We start from the raw sequence: 23,656 nt of genomic DNA, 5'->3' as shown, positions 1-23,656 counted from the left end.
TTCCAAGGCTGTTTTCCCTTGCCCCTTTTATTCGGCTTAAGGCAATGGCACCCCACTCCAGTACTCTTGCCTGGAAAATCCCATAGATGGAGGAGCCTGGAAGGCTGCAGTCCATGGGGTTGCTGAGGGTCGGACACTACTGAGCTACTTCACTTTCACTTTTCACTTTCATGCATTGGAGAAGGAAATGGCAACCTACTCCAGTGTTCTTGCCTGGAGAATCCCAGGGACGGGGCACCCTGGTGGGCTGCCGTCTATGGGGTTGCACAGAGTCGGACACGACTGAAGTGACTCAGCAGCAGTATAGCTGTGTAAGGTTCAGTGAACACAGACATTTGCAAATAAGAGTTTTTATGACTTATTCCATTCACCACCTATCAGAAGCCTGGAAACTCAACTGAAAACTATCCCTGTTCTAGGATGTCAACTTCCTGCAGGAAGGAGAGTGCGCCTGGTCCTCAGACTCATCTTGGAGGGGCAGAAAACACAGCCCCCTGGTGCAAAGGAGGAAGAGAGTGGATTCAAACAGCTGCCCCCACCACTGGCAAGGAAAGGAAAGCTCCCCTAAGGAGGGGAGATGGTGGCCAGGTAGGGCTTGTAGTGCCTAAAAAACATATTTTTCTGTTCAAGTGAGTTGCCCAAGGGCATGTACTTGGACAATGTTGTGAGGGTCACGATTTAGGGCAGTATCACCAACCCTTTCTCATCTACACAATAAACCCTGGAATTCTGGGTCTGTCATCTCCATCGGCAATCGTGCTATGGCGGTTTGCCCACCACTGGAGCCCCCTGTTGGGCTGTACTGGCCAGATGGACAGGTGCCCTGACTGGTGACACAGCACAGTCTCGTCCTGTCCCCGTATGGCAGCCCGGCCTCAGAGAGAGGACATGGCGGGGAGCAGGGACAGGCCGTCTCCTCCCCGCGCCCACGGGTGCAGCGGCCTACCTTTCGCTCCTTGTCACCGTACTCGATGCCCAGAGTGTCCATGGCCCGGACGATGGCTGCCAGGGACTGGATGGTGTTGCTGTAGACCACGGGCTTGTACTGCTTCACGTCTTCGCCAGAGAAGCCGTCTTCGTGGATGATCCTAGAGAGAAACCACACACAGCACGTATGATGAGCGCGCTGGCCTCACCTGGCAACGAGCGCCGTCAGACATGGGAGCCCTCCCCTCCCCTCTCTTCTTCCCTTCTCCCCGCCGGTCCCTGGCCAACCTCCTGGCTTAGCTGGCTGAGGGCCTGGTCCAACCTGGATGCTGAGTTACTGAGCTGCTATGGTCACACCACAGTATCTGAAGGGTAAATCTACCTGAATTACCGAAAATTAATTTGAAACACAGAATTGTGGAAAAAAAGAAATGCAGTCTCTTTATACTCCCTACATACCGTGGAAGCAAGATCAGTCAAGGGGTTAATAACACTTGAAAGCACTCAGAATACACATTGAGCACTCAATATATGCTTGTCATGAATATTTTACTATTTATTTTTGGCTGCTCTAGGTCTGTGGTGCTGTGTGTGGGCTTTCTCTGGTCGCAGTGAGTGTGGCTACTCTCCAGTTGCAATGCGCGGCTTCTGTTGTTGTGGGGTAAGGCCTCGAGGGTGCGGGCTTAGTAGCTGTGGCACACGGGCTTGGCTGTCCCGAGGTGTATGGAATCTTCCCAGGCCAGGGATTGAACCCCTGTCCCCTGTATCAGCAGGCAGATTTCTCAACCACTAAGCCACCACGGAAGTCCTGCCAATAGTATTTTTAAGCAAAGCTCAGGGTTTTAGCTTAAATATCCACTCAGGAGCATACTGTTGAAGACCCCTGAAAGAAGCCTGCAGATGAAGAACACATTTTTCTCTCACAGCAAACTTCCACTGCTTAAGGTCACTCACTTCAAACGAACCACCTTCATCTTTGACAACAGGAGAGCCAGCAGAAGGAGGGGCCTGTTCTCCACCCTCGGTTGGGATGTGAGCACTGTGTCGCCCTTGTTCTGGTGGCTCTGAACCTGACACGGAGGACACAGAGGTGACACTGCAGCTCCTGGAGGCCGCGCGACACTCAGCACCCTTCTGTGCTCAGGCTTGGCTGGGGTCAAGGCTGAGGCCAGACATGCCCTGAGGCTCCTGTGCCCTGCAGATGGTGCCCGTTGCTGACAAGGGCCCAGGGACCAGAGAAAACTAGAAAGGGGGTAAAACTGAGACTCTGCAAGAATCTGCTCATGGTTGAGGTAATTAAGAAAAGACAATTGGATTTTAAGACTAACACCCAACATTAGGGGCTTCCCAGGCGACACAGTGGCAAAGAATCCACCTGCCAATGCAGGAAATGCAAGAGACGTGGGTTTGGTCCCTGGGTTGGGAGGATCCCCTGGAGAAGGGAATGGCAACCCACTCCAGTATTCTTGCCTGGAGAATCCCATGGACACAGGAGCCCGGGGGACTACAGTCCATAGGGTCATGAAGAGTCGGACACAATTGAGCACGCATACACACGTACACACACACACACATCGAACATTAGTCATCTGCCAATAAACTGCAAACTCCCCTGTGGTCACGTTTTTCAGTCCAAGACTGAAGACCACCTGCGACGTGTACATCCACCTGTGTGAAAGCTCAGACTCCCTTACTACCTCTGCAGCCCTCCTCCAGCCTTTTGTGTCCTTCGGTACTGGAGAACACTGCTAATGAGTCTCTCTCTCTATAAACAGTTTTACTGAGATAGAGTTCACAGACCATATAATCTACCCGTGGAAAATGTGAGATTCAACATTCCTTAGTATATTCACAAGGTTGGGCAGTGATCTCTAAGTCTAATTTCAGAATGTTTTTGCCCTCCCCAAGAGAAATCCTGTACCCATTAGCAGTCACTCAATCTCCCACCCCCAGCAGGAAGCAACCACTCATCTGATCTGCTTTATGTTTTTACAAATTTGTCTGCTGTAGACATTTCACATATATGCAATCAGACGAAGTGTCGTCTTTTGCGACTAGTTTCCTTCACTTGGCGTGTTCATCTGTGTTCATCCGTGCTGAAGCATCCATTAGTCTTTTTATTGTCAAACCAGATTTCATATACAGATATACCATGTTTTACTTATCCCCAGGTCAGCTGATGGATATTAACAGTTTCTATTATAAAATGTGACTTGGTGCTGGGTTGAGTCTTTATCCTGAGCTTCTCTAAGAAGCAGATCAAAATAACCCCACTGCCTTTTCACTGTCTTTTATTAGCCCTAAATCCGGCTTTGTACAAGTTTCTCGAGCGTACATCCAGTCTGCATCATGGATGTGTACTACCCTGGAGGGAATCTCAAAGGGAATTGTTAGTTCCCACTGTAAACAGCTAGAGATCTGGACAAAATATGTGAAACAAGGGCTTTCAGACATTGGAGAATAAGCAGTGCAGGACTTGTGATCTGGGACGGAAGGGAAGGGAGCATGGCGAGACCTGTGAGGGATGAGTCCTGTGATCGCCTTGGCTTTCTGCCTGGAGGCATCCGCCAGACCTCAGCTCGGGGAGGGAGGACCCGCACACATCACAGCCGCCTTCCTGAGCGCATGGGGTAAAGGGAAAAGTTCTGGAAGGCTGAGGTGCAGGGTACCTGAGAGGAAAGAGAGGAGAGGAGAGAGAGACAGCGAGACAGAGAGCTCCACGTATCTGACTGGGGGTCTTTCCGAGGCTTTGGCTGAATCGAGTGAGACTCTACAAACTTGAGAAGAAACATGCGTCAGGGAGCTTCTAAGATAGACCCGTCTCAAAGCTCACCCAAGGCTGAGCGTGGTGCAAGTCCCCACTAGTCAAAATGGAGAGTTAGACACCTAGGGCACTTGGCAGAGACCCCAGAAGGCTCACTCCTCGGTAGTAAGGGCTACTTTTAGACCTGCCCTGACAGAACTTAAAAATGAGCCTCAAAGAAAAACCCAAATTGACCCACAAGTCAATAACTGCGTGACAGAATAAAATCTAACACTCTTTAAATGAGGACGGTGAAATCCAGACCCTTAACAATCTAATATTCATAGTATCCAGCATCCAACAAAAACATTTCTGGATATGCAAAGGGGGAGGAAAGTGTGATCCATAACCAGGAGACAAATTAGTCAACAGAAGCAAACTCAGAAGTGTCAGAGATGATGGCATTAACAAACAAGACCTCAAAAACAGCTATCTTGGGATGATTTGGGAGAATGGCATTGAAATATGTATAATATAATATATGAAACGAGTCGCCAGTCCAGATTCGATGCACGGTACTGGATGCTTGGGGCTGGTGCATGCTTGGGGACAACCCAGAGGGATGGTATGGGGAGGGAGGAGGGAGGAGGGTTCAGGATGGGGAACACATGTATGCCTGTGGCGGATTCATTTCGATATATGGCAGAACCAATACAATATTGTAAAGTTTAAAAATAAAATTAAAAAAAAATATTCTCAAGAAACTAAAGGAAAACATGAATGTAATGAGTAGAGAAATGGAAGATATAAAAAAGAATAAAACAGTATCTGGAGATGAAAATGCAATATCTGAAATAAAAATTTCACTGACGGGGACTAACAGCAGATGAGACACCCCAAAGAATAGTGAACTTGAAGACACAGCAATAGAAACCATCTAAACTGAAGCAGAGAGAGGAAAAAGGCTGAAAGATGTATTGTGACATACATAGGATAACATGTAGAAGCAAAATCTATGCAATGATAGCACAAAGGATGGGAGGGGTAAATGGAAATATACTGCTGAACAATTCTTATATTATACAAGAAGTAGCGTCATATTGCTTCTCTCGTGGCTTAGTGGTAAAGAATCTGTATGCCAATGTCTGTCAATGCAGGAGGCACAGGTTCAATCCCTGGGTCGGAAAGATCTTTGGAGAAGGAAATGGCAACCCATTCCAGTATTCTTGCCTGGGAAATCCCATGGACAGAGGGGCCTGGGGGGCTGCACACAGTCCCCGGGGTCACAAAGAGTCAAACGTGACTTAGTGACTAAACAACAACAACAAAGCATAGTGTTACTTGAAAAGAAAGCCTGATACGATACATACTGTAAACTCTAGAGCCATCACTCAAAAGCCTTCATGGCCGACTCTCCTCAGAGGGTGGGAACTCTGGGTGCCCCGAGAGGTGCAGCCTGGATTTGCTGGTTCCCATGACATACTCTCGCGAGAAGCCGGCACCATGAGTTTCTCACGCTTTGCTTTGGACCAGCCAGCCTTGCTACTCTCCTGGGAATGCTCTCTATCCCCTTGGCTGCCTACAGGATTTCCTTCCACTAGGGTTGTTTTTTCACACCTGTTAGTATTAACCTTTACACCACCTGACAAGGTAGGGAGGGTAATTTTTATTCTATCCATCTGTATTGAGACTGAGTAAGACTGAGTAACTGGCCTAACGGCTGTCAGCAAAAACAGTAAGAGCCAAACGCCGGAACAGAACCTGGGTCTCTAACCACCGGCGTAGACTAGACCGAATACTGCCTGGAAGGCCTCACAGGTGCCTGGGGCAGCCCAAAATAAGAAAGCTTCATTTGGGGCTTACAAAAATGATGCAATTTGGGCAAAAACTGCTCACATCATGATTACTGGTTGCATAACTTGTTCACGCTGGCTTATACTAGCTTAAAATTGGGCTTCTTGCTTCAGGGTAGAATTTTATACCTTCCGTTCCCACTGACTCAACCCTAGAAAAGCTGCACCATGCATAACAACACCGAAAGTAAGTAACATTCATAATGCTACTATTCAGAGAAAAACGCTGCACATTTTTAGTAAAAGTCCTTTAGTATTTCTTTCATGCCACATTCTTCTCCCCCAACTCTGCCTCAGCATTGATTTGAATCATTTATCCTTAAAAGTATCACTTAAGGCCCCTTTTGTTTCTATTTCCCGTCTCATTCCGGGGAGAAAAGAGTAGAGCAGTGGTCAGATCTGAGGAGTCAGAAAAATGTGGGTGACGCCAACTCCATCACTCGTGAGCTGTGTGTTGCTAGGAAAGGATTTAACTCCTCAGGCTTTGGTTTCTCCAACTCAAGAAGTCATTGTGAGAAATAAATGTAAAGTGCCTATTGTATACTAGGGCTTCCCTCATAGCTCAGTTGGTAAAGAATCCACCTGCAATGCAGGAGAGACCCCAGTTTGGTTCCTGGTTCGGGAAAATCCCCTGGAGAAAGGATAGGCTACCCACTCCAGTATTCTTGGGCTTCCCTTGTGGCTCAGCTGGTAAAGAATCTGCCTGCAAGGCAGGAGACCTGAGTTTGATCCCTGGGTTGGGAAGATCCTCTGGAGAAGGGAAAGGCTACCCACTCCAGTATTCTGGCCTAGAGAATTCCATGGACTATACAGTTCATGGGGTCGCAGAGAGTTGGACATGACTGAGCGAGTTTCACTTCACTTCACTGCATAGTAAGTATATAATATATGGTGGGCTTCTCTGGTGGCTCAGCAGGAAAGAATCCACCTGCCAATGCAGGAGATGCAGGTTTGACCCCTGGTTTGAGAAGATCCCCTGGAGAAGGAAATGGCAACCCACTCTAGTATTCTCACCTGGGATCCACGGACAGAGGGGCCTGGCGGGCTATAATGGGGTCACAAAGAGTCGGGCACAGCTTAGCAACAACAAACAACAACAACAATAATATATAGTAGCTATTAGTAATGATACCTTCATTCTAAAGTCAAAGTCCCTTAAAGAGAATTTCCTTCACTGGTGGTATAAGAGAAGCAGAACCACAATAGCCAGTAATGTTCAAGGGTTTACTCTCCGTGCCAAGTGCTTTGCATGTACTATCACATCTAATCTTCAAAACAATCCTAGGAGATTATTTTTATCTCCGCTCAACAGAGAAAGGAAACAAAGGCTCAGAGAGGCTAACCCAGTTACCCGAGGTCACACAGCTGGTAAGGTGACAGTGGCATTTGAGGCGGTGGGCTTGTGCCCACCAAGTGGATGCTGAGATGCAGGACTGCTTCTTCTGCTAGGATTCCTATATCCAGGTTCCCTGAGAACCCAGAGATTTCACACACAAAGTTAGCATCAGAACACCTCCTATATCAGTCCAAGGAGTGTGGAGCAAGGAAGGGAGGATAGGAGGCACAGGGGTTGGAGAGGTAGCCTGGGGGAGTCGGGTTTCCTGTGGCAGCCCAAGTCTAGCCCTGGAAGAGATGAGGATGGGATCTGGAAAGCAGGAATGAGTCTGCCGGGGGCACCTTAGTAACAGTCAGCGGCAGCTCCAGCATCTCACGCTGCAGCAGCCTCAGACAAACTGAGGTCCATCTGCACCGCTGAGTGACAGAGGCACAGAATCAAGCCCCAGAGAGCAGCTGAGTCACTGGATCCAGCTGTTCCTGAAGCGCGACCTGTCCTGACACTTTTGAGTGACATGAGCTCTTTGACTCCCTCTTATTTTTGCATAAACTCATTTGATTTGGGTTTCTGTCACTTACACCAACACAGTCATGACCAAAACATGTTTCACACTTTGGGAGGCCATCTCCTAGTACACTTGTTTATTAACTTTCTGTCCATACCAGCAGCCTGTCTGTCGGTCCTGGGAGGTCAGGTACCACATCCCCTCCATCTCAGTTCCCGCTATCCTTATCAGCTGACACAGGGTAGGCTCTGAATAGACTGACACAGGGTGGTTCTATGAACTCAGAGAACGTGGGATGTAACTCCACAAGCAAGATTACACTGGGGCACAAGATCTGCCCCTCTCCAAGGAGCTCGCCAAAAAAGACAGGTAGGTGTGTGTGTGTGTGTGTGTGTGTGGTGGGGTGGGGTGGAGTGGGAACCCACTGGATTCCTTACATCTGCAGAGCTAGCATCACAAAGGTAGACCAGGCTAGATGCAGCATTGGTGCCCACTCCATACTAGGTCATCTCCTAGTATAATTGTACTAGGAATCAGGGGCTCTGAGGGGTTTTCCAAGCTGCCAGAGCAGAAGAAACCTAGGAGCAAGCAAGGCTAACTCTGCAGCCCTGAGTGTCCGACTCTGGACGGGAGCCGCTGGCAGGACTCTGGAAACCTGGCAACGCATCCGAGGGAGGAGAACCCACGTGGAGACGGGGAGAGCACGGGAGGGCAGCAGTGAGCTCACGTGAGGTTTCTGGGAAGAGGCGACCAGGGAGGGTCCCCCAGCCTTCCCTACCCTGCTCCTCTCTCTGCTGTCTTGGGGACCCTCAGGGGGCCTGGGCTGGGGCTCCCTTTGCTCTCTGCTTCCCCTTCTCCACACAGGACTGCACTCCGCAGCACTGAGGCTCCCCAGGCACCACGGCCTTATATGGTCACAGAATCACAGGCTTGGGAGCTGGAAGGGACCCTGGAAGATCATCTGGCCCGGCAGCCATCCCCCCTCTCTGAATCAAGATGCTTCTGACACTGTGACAAATGCACCAAGACACAGTTTTACCACACACACCCCTCCGCCCAACTTCTGGAGGTTCACAGACTCACAGACGCTAAGCTGCTGGAACATGATTTTTCACTCCATCTCCACGGTGGATTAAATGCCCCTTCTCTGCCTCCTTTTCTCAGCACCCTTTCCCCTGCATTGGGACTGTCACTCCATCCTCCACGATAATCCCCTTAAGAGTTCAGACAAAGGGGGTGCTTTTGGAGCCAGACTCGAGCTGTGTGACTGGGCAATTTCCTTCACTGCCTGGTGCTGCAGTTTCCTTAACTTTCCATGGAGAGGGGCTTGGTAATCAACAGTAAGTATCCTCGCTGGGTTGTGGATGTAGAGAAGAGGGCCCAGCACAGGAAGCAGTCAGTGCAGCTGTTACTAGGACTGTTATTGTATTTGGTGAGTGGGACTGAGGGAGAAAGGACAGGGTGTCCTGTGTCTGTCTTCCTGAGGACACAAAGTGACCAGGGGCTGCAGGGCAGCAGGGAGGTCGGACACTATGGGAGAACCCCTGCCCCCTGGGAGAAGGAAGCCTAGGCAGGGGGGAGGGGGCCCTGACCAGACTGGAGCGGAGAATCTGCTTACTCACCTACTGAACATCACAGGAGCAGCAGTGAAGTGAAAGGCTGAGCTTCCTGAATGGGGACTGCTTCATGAGGTGACAGAAGGTGCTTCTGATCATAAGCAGGCTGCCTGGGTTAGACTTGGTGCTCAGAGCTTCACTGCTGTGACCACTGAGGAGGGTTTCCCTTTGTCAGGGAGACCGGATGTGTAACAGGGCTCTGGCCCTGGAGCCACCGCCCTCCCCAGTGAAGGGGGGAAGTGACCACCCTGGCTCCAGAGAACGCAGCTTTAAGCAAACAGTCAGCAGTGAGATACTAGTGAGTTAATGAACCACATACCAGCAATTAGGGGCTTCAAAGAACCCACCGGAGCACTGGATCTGAACAAGACTATAAGATGAAAACACCAGGTATAGCCCAAAGTGTACCCTGCACAGCCATCTGTGTAAAGCTAGATTTGTGTGTGATGATGTTGGTAAGAGATGGGAGAAGGCGGGGGAGAGAAAAGATGACACAGGAGGATGCTTAACATGGTTATCACCAAGATCACTTTTGATTTTTTTTTTTACTTTCTTATGTTTTGTTTCATTAAAAATGTGTGTTTGTTATTTGAAAGAACAACAAATCATGTTCAGTGGGAGACAGACACTATTTAACAGGTTTAACAGAAGAGAAGAATCGAGTAACAAGGGGTAGTCATCAATCATTAGGAATTTCCTGACGTGTTTCACTTGGGTTCAGCCTGGTCCCTGCCTGCCTAGGACTTCTGTTCCAGGCCAAGTGAGAAAGCTGGTGCTGAGAACATGAGAGTTAACAGTAACAAGTGGCATTTGCCAAGGGCCAACTGAAGGGTTGACATTCTACAAGATGGCAGAGTAGATGGTTCAAACAAACCTTGTCTGCACCAGGACCCAGAGAACCCACAGAGACTGAGTCAGAACTGTGTGTGAGTGTCTCCTGTGGAGGTACAGGCCAGCCGTGGACTGCTGCAGGGGCAGGGGCTCTGGGTGCAGTAGACCTGGGTATGGCATAAGCCCTCTAGGAGAGGTCGCCATTAACCCCACCATAGAGCCGCCAGAACTTACACAGGGCTGCGTAAACAGACTCTTGGAGGGCACAAACAAAAGTCTGTTCACACCAGGACCCAAGAGAAAGGAGCAGTAACACCACAAGAGACTGACCCAGACTTGGCCGTGAGTGTCCAGGAGTCTCTGGCAGAGGTGTGGGTTGGTGGTGGCCTGCTACAGGCAGGGGGCACTGAGTGCAGCAGTGCATGCATGGGACCTTTCGAAGGAGGTCACCAATATCTTCATTACCTCCACCATAGTTTACTGCTGCTGCTAAGTCACTTCAGTCGTGTCCAACTCTGTGCAACCCCATAGACGGCAGCCCACCAGGCTCCACCGTCCCTGGGATTCTCCAGGCAAGAACACTGGAGTGGGTTGCCATTTCCTTCTCCAATGCAGGAAAGTGAAAAGTGAAAGTGAAGTCGCTCAGCCGTGTCCGACTCTTAGCAACCCCATGGACTGCAGCCTACCAGGCTCCTCTGCCCATGGGATTTTCCAGGCAAGAGTACTGGAGTGGGGTGCCATTGCCTTCTCCACCATAGTTTGGCCTCAGGTCAAACAACAGGGAGGGAACACTGCCCCACTCATCAACAGAAAATTGGATTAGAGATTTACTGAGCATGGCCCTGCCCAGCAGAACAAGACCCAGTTTCCCCCTCAGTCAGTCTCTCCCATCAGGAAGCTTCCATAAGTCTCTTATCCTTATCCATCAGAGAGCAGACAGAATGAAAACCACAATCACAGAAAACTAACCAATCTGATCACATGGACCACAGGCTTGTCTAACTCAATGAAACTATGAGCCATAACGTGTAGGGCCACCCAAGACGGATGGGTCATGGTGGAGAGTTCTGACAAAACATGGTCCACTGGAGAAGGGAATGGCAAACCACTTCAGTATTCTTGCCTTGAGAACTCCATGAACAGTATGAAAAGGTAAAAAGATAGGACACTGCAAGATGAATTCCCCAGGTCAGTAGGTGCCCAATATGCTACTGGAGATTGGTGGAGAAATAACTCCAGAAAGAATGAAGAGACAGAGCCAAAGCAAAAAACACCACCCATCTGTGGATGTGACTGATAATGGAAGTAAAGTCCGATGCTGTAAAGAGCAATATTGCATAGCAATCTGGAATGTTAGGTCCATGAATCAAGGCAAATTGGAAGTGGTCAAACAGGAGATGGCAAGAGTGATCATCGACATTTTAGGATGGACTGGAATGGGTGAATTTAACTCAGATGACTACTATATCTACTACTGTGGGCAAGAATCTGTTTGAAGAAATGGAGTAGCTGTCATAGTCAATAAAAGAGTCCGAAATGCAGTACCTGGATGCAATCTCAGAAATGACAGAATGATCTCTATTCATTTCCAAGGCAAACCATTCAATATCATGGTAATCCAAGTTTATCCCCCGACCAGTAATACTGAAGAAGCTGAAGTCGAACAGTTCTGTGAAGACCTATAAGACCTTCTGGAACTAACACCCAAAAAAGATGTCTTTTTCATCATAGGGGACTGGAATGCAAAAGTGGGAAGTCAAGAGATACCTGGAGTAACAGGCAAATTTGGCCTTGGAGTACAAAACGAAGCAGGGCAAAGGCTAACAGAGTTTTGCCAAGAGAACGCACTGGTCACAGCAAGCACCCTCTTCCAACAACACAAGAGAAAACTCTACACATGGACATCACCAGATGGTCAATACCGAAATCAGATTATATTCTTTGCAGCTAAAGATGGAGAAGCTCGATACAGTCAGCAAAAACAAGACTGGGAGCTGACTGTGGCTCACATCATGAACTCCTTACTGCCAAATTCAGACTTAAGTTGAAGAAAGTTGGGAACACCACCAGACCATTTAGGTATGACCTAAATCAAATCCCTTACAATTATACAGTGGAAGTGACAAATAGATTCAAGGGGTTAGATCTAATAGAGTGCCTGAAGAACTATGGACGGAGGTTCATGACATTGTACAGGAGACAGGGATCAAGATCATCCCCTAGAAAAAGAAATGCAAAAAGGCAAAATGGTTGTCTGAGGAGGCCTTACAAATAGCTGAGAAAAGAAGAGAAGTGAAAGGCAAAAGAGAAAAGGAAAGATATAGCCATTTGAATGCAGAGTTCCAAAGAACAGCAGAGAGAGATAAGAAAGCCTTCCTGAGTGATCAATGCAAACAAATAGAGGAAACAATAGGATGGGAAAGACTAGAGATCTCTTTAAGAAAATCAGAGACACCAAGGGAACATTGCATGCAAAGATGGGCACAATAGAAGACAGAAATGGTACGGACCTAACAAAAGCAGAAGATATTAAGAAGAGGTGGCAAGAATACACAGAAGAACTAAACAAAAAAGATCTTCATGACCCAGATAACCACAATGGTGTGATCACTCACCTAGAGTCAGACATCCTGGAATGCAAAGTCAAGTGGGCCTTAGGAAGCATCACTATGAAGAACAAAGCTAGTGGAGGTGATGGAATTCCAGTTGAGCTATTTCAAATCCTAAAAGATGATGCTGTGAAAGTGCTGCATTCAATATGCCAGCAAATTTGGAAAACTCAGCAGTGGCCACAGGACTGGAAAAGGTCAGTTTTCATTCCAATCCCAAAGAAAGGCAATGCTAAAGAATGTTCACTTTGGCACAATTGTACTCATCTCACACGCTAGCAAAGTAACACTCAACATTCTCCAAGCCAGTCTTCAACAGTATGTGAACCATGAACTTTCAGATGTTCAAGCTGGATTTAGAAAAGGCAGGGGAACCAGAGATCAAATTGCCAACATCCACTGGATCATCAAAAAAGCAAGAGTTCCAGAAAAACATCTATTTCTGCTTTATTGACTATGCCAAAGCCTTTGACTGTGTGGATCACAACAAACTGGAAAATTCTTAAAGAGATGGGAATACCAGACCATCTGACCTGCCTGAGAAAACTGTATGCAGGTCAAGAAGCAACAGCTAGAACTGGACATGGAACAGCAGACTGGTTCCAGATCGGGAAAAGAGTACATCAAGGCTGTATATTGTCACCCTGCTTTTTTAACTTATATGCAGAGTACATCATGAGAAATGCTGGGTTGGATGAAGCAAAGGCTGAAATCAAGATTGCCAGGAGAAATACCAATAACCTCAGATACACAGATACCACATTTATGGCAGAAAGCAAAGAACTAAAGAGCCTCTGGATAAAAGTGAAAGAGGAGAGTGAAAAAGTTGGCTTAAAGATCAACATTCAGAAAACGAAGATCATGGCATCCAGTCCCATCACTTCATGGCAAATAGATGGGGAAACGATGGAAACAGTGAGAGACTTTATTTTGGGGAGCTTCAAAATCACTGCAGATGGTGACTGCAGCCATGAAATTAAAAGACACTTGTTCCTTGGAAGAAAAGCTATGACCAACCTAGACAGCATATTAAAAACCAGAGACATTACTTTGCCAACAAAGGTCCGTCTAGTCAAAGCTATGGTTTTTCCAGTAGTCATGTACGGATGTGAGAATTGGACCACAAAGAAAGCTGAGCACTGAAGAATTGATGCTTTTGAACTGTGGTGTTGGAGAAGACTCTTGAGAATCCCTTGAACTGCAAGGAGATCCAACCAGTCCATCCTAAAGGAAATCAGTCCTGAATATTCATTGGAAGGACTGATGCTGAACCTGAAACTCCAATACTTTGGCCACCTGATGAAGAACTGACTCACTGGAAAAGACCCTGATGCTGGGAAGGACTGAAGGTGGAGAAGGGGATGACAGAAGCTGAGATAGTTGGATGGCATCACTGACTCGATGGACGTGAGTTTCAGCAAGCTCTGGGAGCTGGTGATGGACAGGGACGCCTGGTGTGCTGCAGTCCATGGAGTCGCAAAGAGTTGGACATGACTGAGTGACTGAACTGAACTAACTGAAGGGTGTGTGTGTCAAGACATGCTGACTGCCATCCAACAGTCATAAGGAAAACTTCTTATCATGGTGCGTCCCCTTCCGTTTCTCTCTTGTGGCTAAAAGTGACCATGTGAACCAGCTCAAGTGAGTAAGATTGAAGGGGAGTTAGCTAGAAATGTCCCTGAGAAAGAGTTTCTCTTCTTATTCCAGTGAGAGGCCTTTGAGAACTGCTTTCCGGTCCACTCACTTTTCCACTGTCCCCCTCTCCTGGCTGTCCCTCAACCAGCCATTCTGTGGCTTCCTGCTTTTATATGTGGTTGTGTGAAGAAGTAAATACTGGAGCCATGGCAGCCATGTTGTGCCCATGAGGTTAAATGCCACCACCCTAAGGATGGCAGGTCAGAGGGATATAGAACATTCCTAGTAACGCTGCAGAACTGTTGAATCAACCCTGAGACAGTCTGATGACAAAGGTCATGCTCCCACCATGATGCCCCCTGCCTGGGTCGGTGACTGTGACTTAGAGAGGATAGACATGCCTACAGTCACGTGGTGAGCTCGTGGTAGAGGAGGGACAAAATTTCCAGAGACTCTTACACAGTGTCATAGGCCTGTTGCCTACCTTAGTGCACCCCTGAGACAGGCGAGGTGATGGGTGATACCAGGTGAGAAAAACATCAATCAACTGCAAAACGGAAAGATTTTTTTTTTCCCCTTCTGTCTTAAAAGCTCTAGTTCCCATCTTTGAGGCTTCTCAGAGGGTATTTTGTAAGCTTCTTCATCCTGTCCCTAATTCACTTTTCACATATTTTTCAGGGACCGACGTATGTATGGACGTCATACATACATGTATGTACCAGGTAAGTACTGGGGATGTAAGAGTGACCCGATCAATGTGAAGCTCTGCCCTTGTGGAGCTCGAATGTGGAAGGTAAGATATCCAAGAGATACTTTTAAAAATGGTTATCTAAATTATAACTGGGGTAAGTGCTACCCAAGAAAAAAATAAAACTATGAAGAGCTACAAAAGGAGGACCTAGCAGTGGTGCGGGGTGGGTGCAGGGCCCACCTCTTGGGGAAGCAGCATTCCAAGTGGAGCAGGAGCTGGTGGGAGAGACAGGGAGGGAGACGGGACTTTAGGGTGGGGGTGGGGGGTAGACATGGCACAGGCAGAGGCGGCGCCGTGGAGGGTCAGTGTGCGTTCTGCATGTCTTCCAGAGCCCCTGGCTGGCACGTGGGGTGCCAGGAAATTGTGCTAAATGGACAGAAGGCACTTCATGGACCGGCAGGTGGGACTAGAAGCCAGAGAGCCCAGTCAGGAGGGCCAGTCTGGGTCTGGTGCTGGCACAGGGCTGATGCTCCCTTGGAGGGAGGATTTCATTGTGCCTCATAGTGAACTACAAACAGCAAGTTAACTCAATGGGGAAGCACCATGAACACCAGGCAGGCTACGGGCACTGGCAGGACCAGCAGAGCAGGTTGCGGTTGGCAGGGCAGAGGGGAAGCACCCAAGCTGATGTGTGTATTTGTATGGGGGGTGGGGCTGGTCACACTGAAACCACCCCTCCGTTGGAGCCCCACTGACTCTGTTCTTGTACATACTCTCACTGATGAAGTCTGGTGCCCAATGAGGTGTGACTTGCAGGACAGACTCTGGCCCCCCGTTTGGTGGATGCCACAAGACTGAAGATGAAGCAGGGCAGTCGGCAGTGGTCCAGAGGGACTGGGGAGGGCAGGGGTAGGGGCGTGGGGGTGGGGGTGGTGTTTCCAGGACCCACAGCAGCCAAATCCCCTGGAGCACACTAGTCATTCATTTCATGCATTCTACAATGGACACTGAGCACCCGTTAGGAGACGGGTACACCTGACTCTCCTCCTCATTAGCCCTATGGACCACAGGCACGTTAACCATCGTGGGCCTAGGTCTCGCCTCTAAAAAACGGGGATGATGCCTGTCTGTGCAGGGCTGTCCATAGTACAAAAGCACGTGTGGGGAAGGTCTGGCACACAGTTGGGCCTAGTAACTGCCAGTCGCTAGTATTATTTAAAAGTCACAGACTAACCAGTGCCAGGCAGACCACGTGCCTTGCCTCCCAGGCCATAGGTCTCCCACCCATCCAGGGCAGCAGTGCCCTGGCCTAAATGAGTGAGGGACTGGAGCCAGAGGGTATCCATGATGTGAATGACTGGCTCAGAGGCCACCAGCTGGGCAGAGGCATGACGCATGTGTCTTACTAAGTAATGATGCTGGGTCCTTGACTCTGATTTCCCAGAGTCCCAAGAGTGTAAAGGCACTAAGACCTGGAAGCCCCTCATGGGAGGCTGGAAGTTTTGCTCTACTTTAGGCGTAAAGGCTGTTTCCTTGACTGGCCAAGCTGGAGCCACCTCGGGATTATTGCGTCCAGTCTCCCACCTCTTCCTCCTCCTCTCACCTGCAGAGATGAACACTAGGTGCCAGGTGACGTTCACACTGCACCCACAAGGCAGTGGGTACCAGGTCACACACAGCCCTAATTTCAATGGACGCACGGTCTGGTAAACAAACAAATAAACATCACAGTGATAAACACAAAACGGGAGTGAAGAGTTAGGAGCCAGGAAATGAGGTGACATGTGGAACTGAGACCTGAAGGATGAGATGGAGTGGATCTTGCATATATGTGAGGAAGAGCATTTCAGGCTTGTGCAAATGTCTTGGGGCACCCTGTGTGTTAGAAGGATGGTGAGGAGCCAGTTGGGCTGGAATGAAGTAAGTAGCCAGGAAAGTAGCGGGGATGAGGTCAGACAGAACAAGTAGGGTCCTGATATGTAAGGCTAATGTACTACTTAAATTTTTAAAAAATACGTTATGCAGTCACCTATTAAAATTCTTTTAAAAAGTTCATCTGTGTGCCGCCCTGAGCCATCTTGACTTCTACCAGTTCTGCTCTAAGCATAGACCACTTTATTTTTTGGCTGTACTGCATGGCATACAGGGATCTTAGTTTCTCAACCAGGGATTGAGCTTGAGCCATCTGCAACCAAACACTAGAGTCTTAACCACTGGACCACCAGAAAAGTCACTTTAAAGCAGCAGCTTTCCCTTCTCTTTCCCTGAATTCTCCAGTCCTGCCTGAAAGGCCTATTCTTGGAACACTCATAGAGTCCAACTCACACAGCTAGGAAAACAAGAAGGAAAAACTCAGCCATCATCCCATCACCTGGAGGGAAGGCCCATCCACAGGTGAGTGTAAATTTCAGTCCTCTCACCCAGGAGTCCATCTGCTTACTGTTTCCCCAGAGAAAACCAGGAGTTGTCTGGCTGCTTGGGGTCCCATCATCTGAATGGGCCCTGTGTCATTCAACCAAACCCCTATCAGGGGCCATTTGGGCTGCTTGTGAGCCTACCCCTCACAGGGAAGGCAGAAAGCTACGAAACCTGCACAGAACAAGCCAAAGGCTGAGCGACTCCTGGCCTTCCAGGCTGGGCTCGAGTGAAGCATGTGAGCACCATGGGGTCTTTCAGCTGTTTGTAAAGAAGACATGCAAGACTTGATTGGAAACCCATCCATGTAACTGTGGGGTGACGTTGTATGGTATGAGAAAAATTATCTAAAAAAATAAATAAGATCCCTTAGTAATTAAGGTTAGATTTAAAACTTGATATTCTAATATTAGAATAACATAGAAGAGGAGGGAATGCAAAAAGAATAGTATCAGGCAGACCAATCCCCCAGGGGAATGACTGGCACAAGACAAGGGGTCCGTCCTATTGACAGTGACTTGCAGAAATCTGTTATAAAGATGCCATTTTTAATGAGGGGGAACTCGGGCCAGGAGCAAAGATGTCAGCTGCCAACTGTCACCAGACAGAGCCAGGGGCAAGGCCGGGACTTGTTGTGCTTCCAGCACACAGCCTCTGCAGCCATTATCTGGAAAACAGTGTGGACCTTGCCCTCTCCCAAGCCTCCCGGTGCGGGGGGCGGGGTGGGGATGGGCACAGGGGCTCTCACTGGAGTGGGGTGGGGGGCGTGATGCTCTCAGCACTGCCTTCACGGGGCTGTTCCTTTTCCTCCTTTGGGTAGCATGGGTGGTCTGATTCCTGGGACCCCAGCCTTGGGTTAGAGACATCATCATGTCTTGAACTTGGAGGCAGAAGACCTGGGTTCTTATGCAGTTTGGTCACTAACAAGCACTGTGACCTCAGGTGAAGTGGGAGGAAAGAGGCCCCAGAGAGCTGGGTCCTCTGGCCAGCCCCATCCACCCTGGCCTGGGACGCCACCGTGGGGTCCGAGGAAGTCCTTCGAGGAAGTTCTGCCAGCCTCCTGTGAGGACACCCTTGGCCCCCTAACCCACCCTCGGATTTCAGCCCCTGGCTCTTGCCATGCTTGTGTTGTTAGAAAGCACCGGCATTTCTTGTGGCAGCTTCGACCCCAGTTTGGTAACTCAGGATGCTGGGGGTCTGGTTGTAGCTCTGCTACTGACCAGCTGGAGTGAGTCCCTGGGGCTCCAGGTCCATTTTATAAAAAGTATTTATTTATTTAGCTGAGTCAGGCCTCAGTTGCTCCACGGCATGTGGGATCTTAGTTCCCTGACCAGGAATCAAACCTGTGTCCCCTGCACTGCAAAGTGCATTCCTAACCACTGGATTCACTTTCCACGTGTGCTGCCCTAGCCTCCAGGACTGGTCAGATGCCAGCTTCGGGCCTGGGTAGAGTCAGCTCCCTGTGGTCACCCTGCTTCACTCAGGTTAACCAAGCTCTGTGGTCACCTCTCTGTCTTCTAGGGGTAAAACAAATCACAAAACGGGGGAGGCAAACAATCCAAGCAGCTCCTGGTGGATACAATATCAAGGAGCTGTGAAATAGGGGGCTGCATCTCTCGCTGAGTTTAAGGTCTGCTCAGAGGTCACCTCCTCCATCCACTAAGAGGCCCTCCATAGTTCCCTGTCTTCATCTTACTTCCCTTCAAAACAGTCAAAATCGCCCCATCACCTCATATAACATAGATTTACATGTATGTTATCTGTTTCATCACATACCGGTGAGCTCCCTCAGGGCAGGGACCCCATCGGTCTCACTGACCACAGCACCATCAGCAGCGCTGGGCACACAGTGAGAGACCAATAAACGCTGGCTGAAGAGCTGAATGAAACAAGTGAGAGCCTAGGACCTTGGCAGCTCTAAGACAGCAGGTTCTACACATGACTCCTCTCTGCAAAGGGACACAGGCTTTAAATTGTGAGCCAGGAAACAGGCGTTCCTCCCTGGCCCAACGCCACCTCATAGCGTTCCACCCAGCTTTGCCACTTTGGGTGCTGAACAGTTTTTTTCCTGAGGACCCAGAAACTGTGGCCCTTTTCCTAGTGATTAACCAGAACCCCTCCCTTCCTCACCAGCAGGGGCCCACCCCCCTTGAACATTAATATCCCGGTTCTTGCAGGTTTTCTAAGGAAGGGTGAGGACGGACAGACACCTTAGACTGCCCACTCCACATCGTTTCTGGGAAAATCCAGTCGTGTTTTGAAGCCCAGCTGTGACACTCACTGGTTGTGCTGCAAAGATGACAGAGAGCTTCGTGGCTCCCAAGCCCGCTTTATGATGCCTTATGTAAAGACGTGAGTTTTCGTTAAACACAGTAAAAGCCTGCGAGTAAGGCAAATTGGCTCAATGTCGATTTTACTGCCTGAATCTAAGCAACGCTTCTGGTTTCCCATCTGCTTGATGAGGGCAGCTGCTGGATCGCCCTTTCCTCCTCCTCTGAGATAATGAAATGAAGTATTCTTATTAGTGCGTTATGTCTAGTCTATGGATAATGTTATACGCCAGGGGGCAGTTTGCACAGCTTTCTGCTTGTGTTTTGTGGAGAAAGCGTGAGTGAAGCTGCAGTGCTTTGCTCTTCTTGTTCAATCCTTGGGGAAGAAACCCTTCCTGCCTCCAGCATGTTCATTTATCATTTATGACCTCGCTCATTAGCCCTGGGACGCAGTCTCATGAACCCCAGGGAAGACAGCAAAGACCACCAGAGCCCGCAGTCGCTGGCCGCCAGCTCACAGATGAGATGGCCACCTAGAACATCTCCCTTTCTGACACACCCGGAAGGCTCTGTGGTCTAAGCAGACCAGGTTGGACTCTGACAGTCCGTGGGAGGGCTCCTCTCTGGGTTCCTCCTGGCTCCCTCACCACTCGCTGTGGGGTGCACGGGTGACTCACTGTGGAAAACGCCTGTGAGCAACAGTGAGCTTTGTAAACAGCTAATGAGGGCTGGTGTGGTGGCTGCTGGTTTTGCTCGCCCAGCTTCTATTCTCCTTCTCTTTGGAGAACCATCCTTCCTCCCACTTTGCAGAATCTCCCTGTCCCAAGCCTAAGTTCCAGAAGTGGGCCTCTGATTCACACCTGGCCAGTCAGTGCTGAGTGCACCTGGATCCAGCCGTGCCTGATGCTAGTATATCCCTAGGCTACTCAGTGACATGAGCCAACGTGTTTCAGCGCTTCAGTCACTGAGAGGTAGGTTTTGATTCTTAGCAACCAGAAATTGTGATGACGGCAGATATACTGTCTAGCCCTTGGGAGTTTGTTTGGAAGGATGGCAGCAGGACACGGGACCAGCCACAGAGACTCAATGATGTGAAAGAGGGCGCAGTGACTGCACACTGCTGGTAACTGGTAACTTCTGGGGGCTCTGCGGGCTACAGCCCTGCAGGAAAGTCTCTGCCCCATCCCACCTTACAGTGGCTAAGCCAACGTGGGGATCACTTTCTTTCCTACATGTTCCAGGGACCAGCAGCTCCCAAAGCACACTCTGCTGTCCCCCAACCCCACCTAAAATCAGGAACTTCACTCTCCTTGCTTCTCTTCTAGATCACGGACCCAGGCAGCCTGGAAAAGACTTTTAAAAGGCTCTTGGTTTTTCCCTTACTGTTCTTTTTAGGTGAGGACTTGTTCTGCTTTCCCTGTTTCCCACTGATCAGGCAGGAAGGACACCAAAACACCACCATCAACCGGCAGAGACAAAGAGGGCATGGAAAGCACCTCCTGTTCTCTGGTTTGGGCTGCCTGGCCCGCACACAGTGGGCAGCTTTTGAGATCCTCCATGGAGCCTCCCAAGCACTGCCCCAGATGGTGGACTGTGCTAGGTGAGCGTTTGTTCTGAGACAAAGAGACAAACAAAAAGGCCCTTCTCAGCTCCCCGCCAAAGAGGAGACTTCAAGGCAAAAGGAACAGGTCACTGAGACAGGGCTCCCTGGGGAAACTGCGTTTCTCCTGCCCTCCAGGGAAACGGTCGTGGTGAAGCCAGCCAAATGGCAGTCTGAATTCACATTCCTCTCCAGAGTAACTCACGTGTCTCCCCCAGACCTAACCTAACGGCAGTAGTCAGCAGCCACACCAGCTTCCCAGACAAAGGAACCCATCTGTCCTTGGGCCCCTGAACTTTTCTGATGGTACCACGTGAGCTGTGTTCTTCTGGTTCCCTGTGTCACCCATTTGTTGAGTCTTTGAAAGAAAGTGAGGTAATTTCCAAGTGAGGGCCTGTCTTGCCAGACAGAGAAATACAGTCCAAGAAACGTGCAGCCCAGCCCAGCCCAGCCAGCCTTTCTTCCCTGGCGGTGGATGTGGCCCAGAGAGGATGCCAGTGAATTCAAACAGTCCAGGTTTCCCACCCCAGACTTTCTCAGGCAGACCCAAGATCCTAATGCAAAACCACTAGCATATGACACAAAAGACAAAGTCTGCAAACAGCACTTTGCAAGCTCCCACTTCAGCTCTCCTCTCCAGGGATCTGGGGTGGGGCCGTGTGTTCTCCTCCTGAGGTCGAAGGCACCCACTTGGGTTGCAGGTGGGGCGGAGCTGTACCCTCTTGGCCTTGTCTTGGCCACGGCTGGGGCTGGCAGGTCGTGGAGTTGGGGCTCAGCTGATGGTTCTTCTGCTTGTCTGTGAGGCCTGCAGGAGGGTAAATAGAGCCTAGTGCTTCATCGTGATCTCTGAGCTGCTGCTGAGGAGCAGACCTGCTCCTGCCTAGTCCAGAGGCTGGCAGCTGAGGGATTTAAATGTGAATTAAGCCCCACATGGGCTCACACTGAAATCAAGCAGTGCATTGGGATGCCTCACAAGCTGCCATCCTGAGAATATGTCCACTTGGTCAGGCTCTCCTCATTAGGATTTCAGGTAGAGACAAAAGAAAAATGCACACTGCCTATCTTCGAAGCCCACTGGAATTGCACTGCTCAGCCATACCAGGCGGAGAAGGCAATGGCACCCTACTCCAGCCTGGAAAATCCCATGGACGGAGGAGCCTGGTGGGCTGCAGTCCATGGGGTAGCGAAGAGTGAGACATGACTGAGTGACTTTCCTTTCACTTTTCACTTTCCTGCATTGGAGAGGGAAATGGCAACCCACTCCAGTGTTCTTGCCTGGAGAATCCCAGGGACGGTGGAGCCTGGTGGGCTGCCGTCTATGGGGTCACACAGAGTCGGACACGACTGAAGTGACTTAGCAGCAGCAGCCATACCAGGAGCAAGGAGCCGGGTCCTAGGAAAGATCATGGATGGCCAGCACCTGCCAACCCCCCAGGTGCCAGCACTGTGCCAAGGAATGGCTGGACACTCACGAATTCAATCCTCCCAACACCCTTGGGACCTCAGCTCTCAGTATCCAGTTCAGCACAGCTGCGTGAATCTTCATGTCAGCTCCATCTTACGGATGAGGAAACTGGCTCACAGCCAGGTTCATGCACTTTCTCAAGGTCCTGCAGCAGGTAAAGGCGGGTGTTTCCAAAAGCCCAAGCTCCTAACTATCGTATGGACAGCCTGTGGACCACAATTTCCAAGGAATACTGATGTCATCAAGCACATTCAGAGGAAGGAGACCAGGCTAGTGAGGGGCAAGACTTCTGACCAACTGGAAAGGAGGGGAAAGGCATTGGGAAGGGGTCCCCACAATCAGGAGGTTACTATAACCATATGAAAAATGAAAGTGTTGGTTGCTCAGTCATGTCCAACTCTACATGAGTGCATAGACTGTAGCCCTCCAGGCTCCTCTGTCCATGGGGTTTTCCAGGCAAGAATACTGGAGTGGGTTGCCATGCCCTTCTCTAGGACTATGACCACACTGGCCCCTTAGTCTATACGTCTTTAACACCTTTGCAGTGTCACAGCTTAATCCTCATCAAATGAATGCCCTGCCCTGACCCTTCTGCTGGCCCCTCACAGCACTGCGTCTGCTCTACTCACCGCTCTCTACCTGATGTTCCTATTGCTTATAACACATCTCAGCCCCTCTCACTGGATGGAAAGCCTCTCAAAGGCAGAATCCAGCTCAGATTCTTCCTCCTGCCCCAGAGCCAGACCCCTGGGTGCTGAAGCAGTGAACAGTGAATGAATGAATGGGTCTGTCCTGGGAGGCCCTGACACTGTGTGTCCCCACCAAATTTATTTTTGTTTATTAGCACCAGAGCTGACTGCTGAGATAGCTGTTCTAAGACACTTTTGCATTCAAAGAGCTTAAGCTCCCACACACATGTTGGTCAGCACGGTCTGGGTGCAGGGGTGATTAGAGCCCCGGAAGGATGGTGAGAAGAGGCAGAGAAGACAAACGGTTTTCCAGCATCTAATGTGAACCCAAACAGGGCTCCCAAGAATGGACTTCAATTCAGTGAGCACTTCCCCAATATCTCTTTAGTGCAAGGCACAGCCTTTGCCCCTTTAGTGCAGATCATGCCCCGCAACGAGGAGGCAGCATTCCCAGCATGTGTGAAGCTGATG

At 49.5% G+C, this 23,656-nt stretch overlaps 1 protein-coding gene across 2 annotated transcripts in view; it reads right to left on the bottom strand.

The window, feature by feature from the left end:
• Positions 1-23,656, bottom strand: part of GNAO1 (G protein subunit alpha o1) — a 181,095-nt gene that overhangs the window by 81,849 nt on the left and 75,590 nt on the right. For both annotated transcript variants that reach the window (XM_027516517.1, XM_027516518.1), the window contains exon 3: positions 947-1,088. In XM_027516517.1, the coding sequence (XP_027372318.1) occupies positions 947-1,088 (142 nt within the window). The remainder of the gene's footprint in view (positions 1-946; positions 1,089-23,656) is intronic.

Source organism: Bos indicus x Bos taurus, chromosome 18, assembly GCF_003369695.1.
Source record: "Bos indicus x Bos taurus breed Angus x Brahman F1 hybrid chromosome 18, Bos_hybrid_MaternalHap_v2.0, whole genome shotgun sequence".
Classification (NCBI taxonomy): domain Eukaryota; kingdom Metazoa; phylum Chordata; class Mammalia; order Artiodactyla; family Bovidae; genus Bos; species Bos indicus x Bos taurus.
The sequence above is the reverse complement of the archived record's forward strand: the minus strand, read 5'-3'. Positions and strand labels throughout refer to the sequence as shown.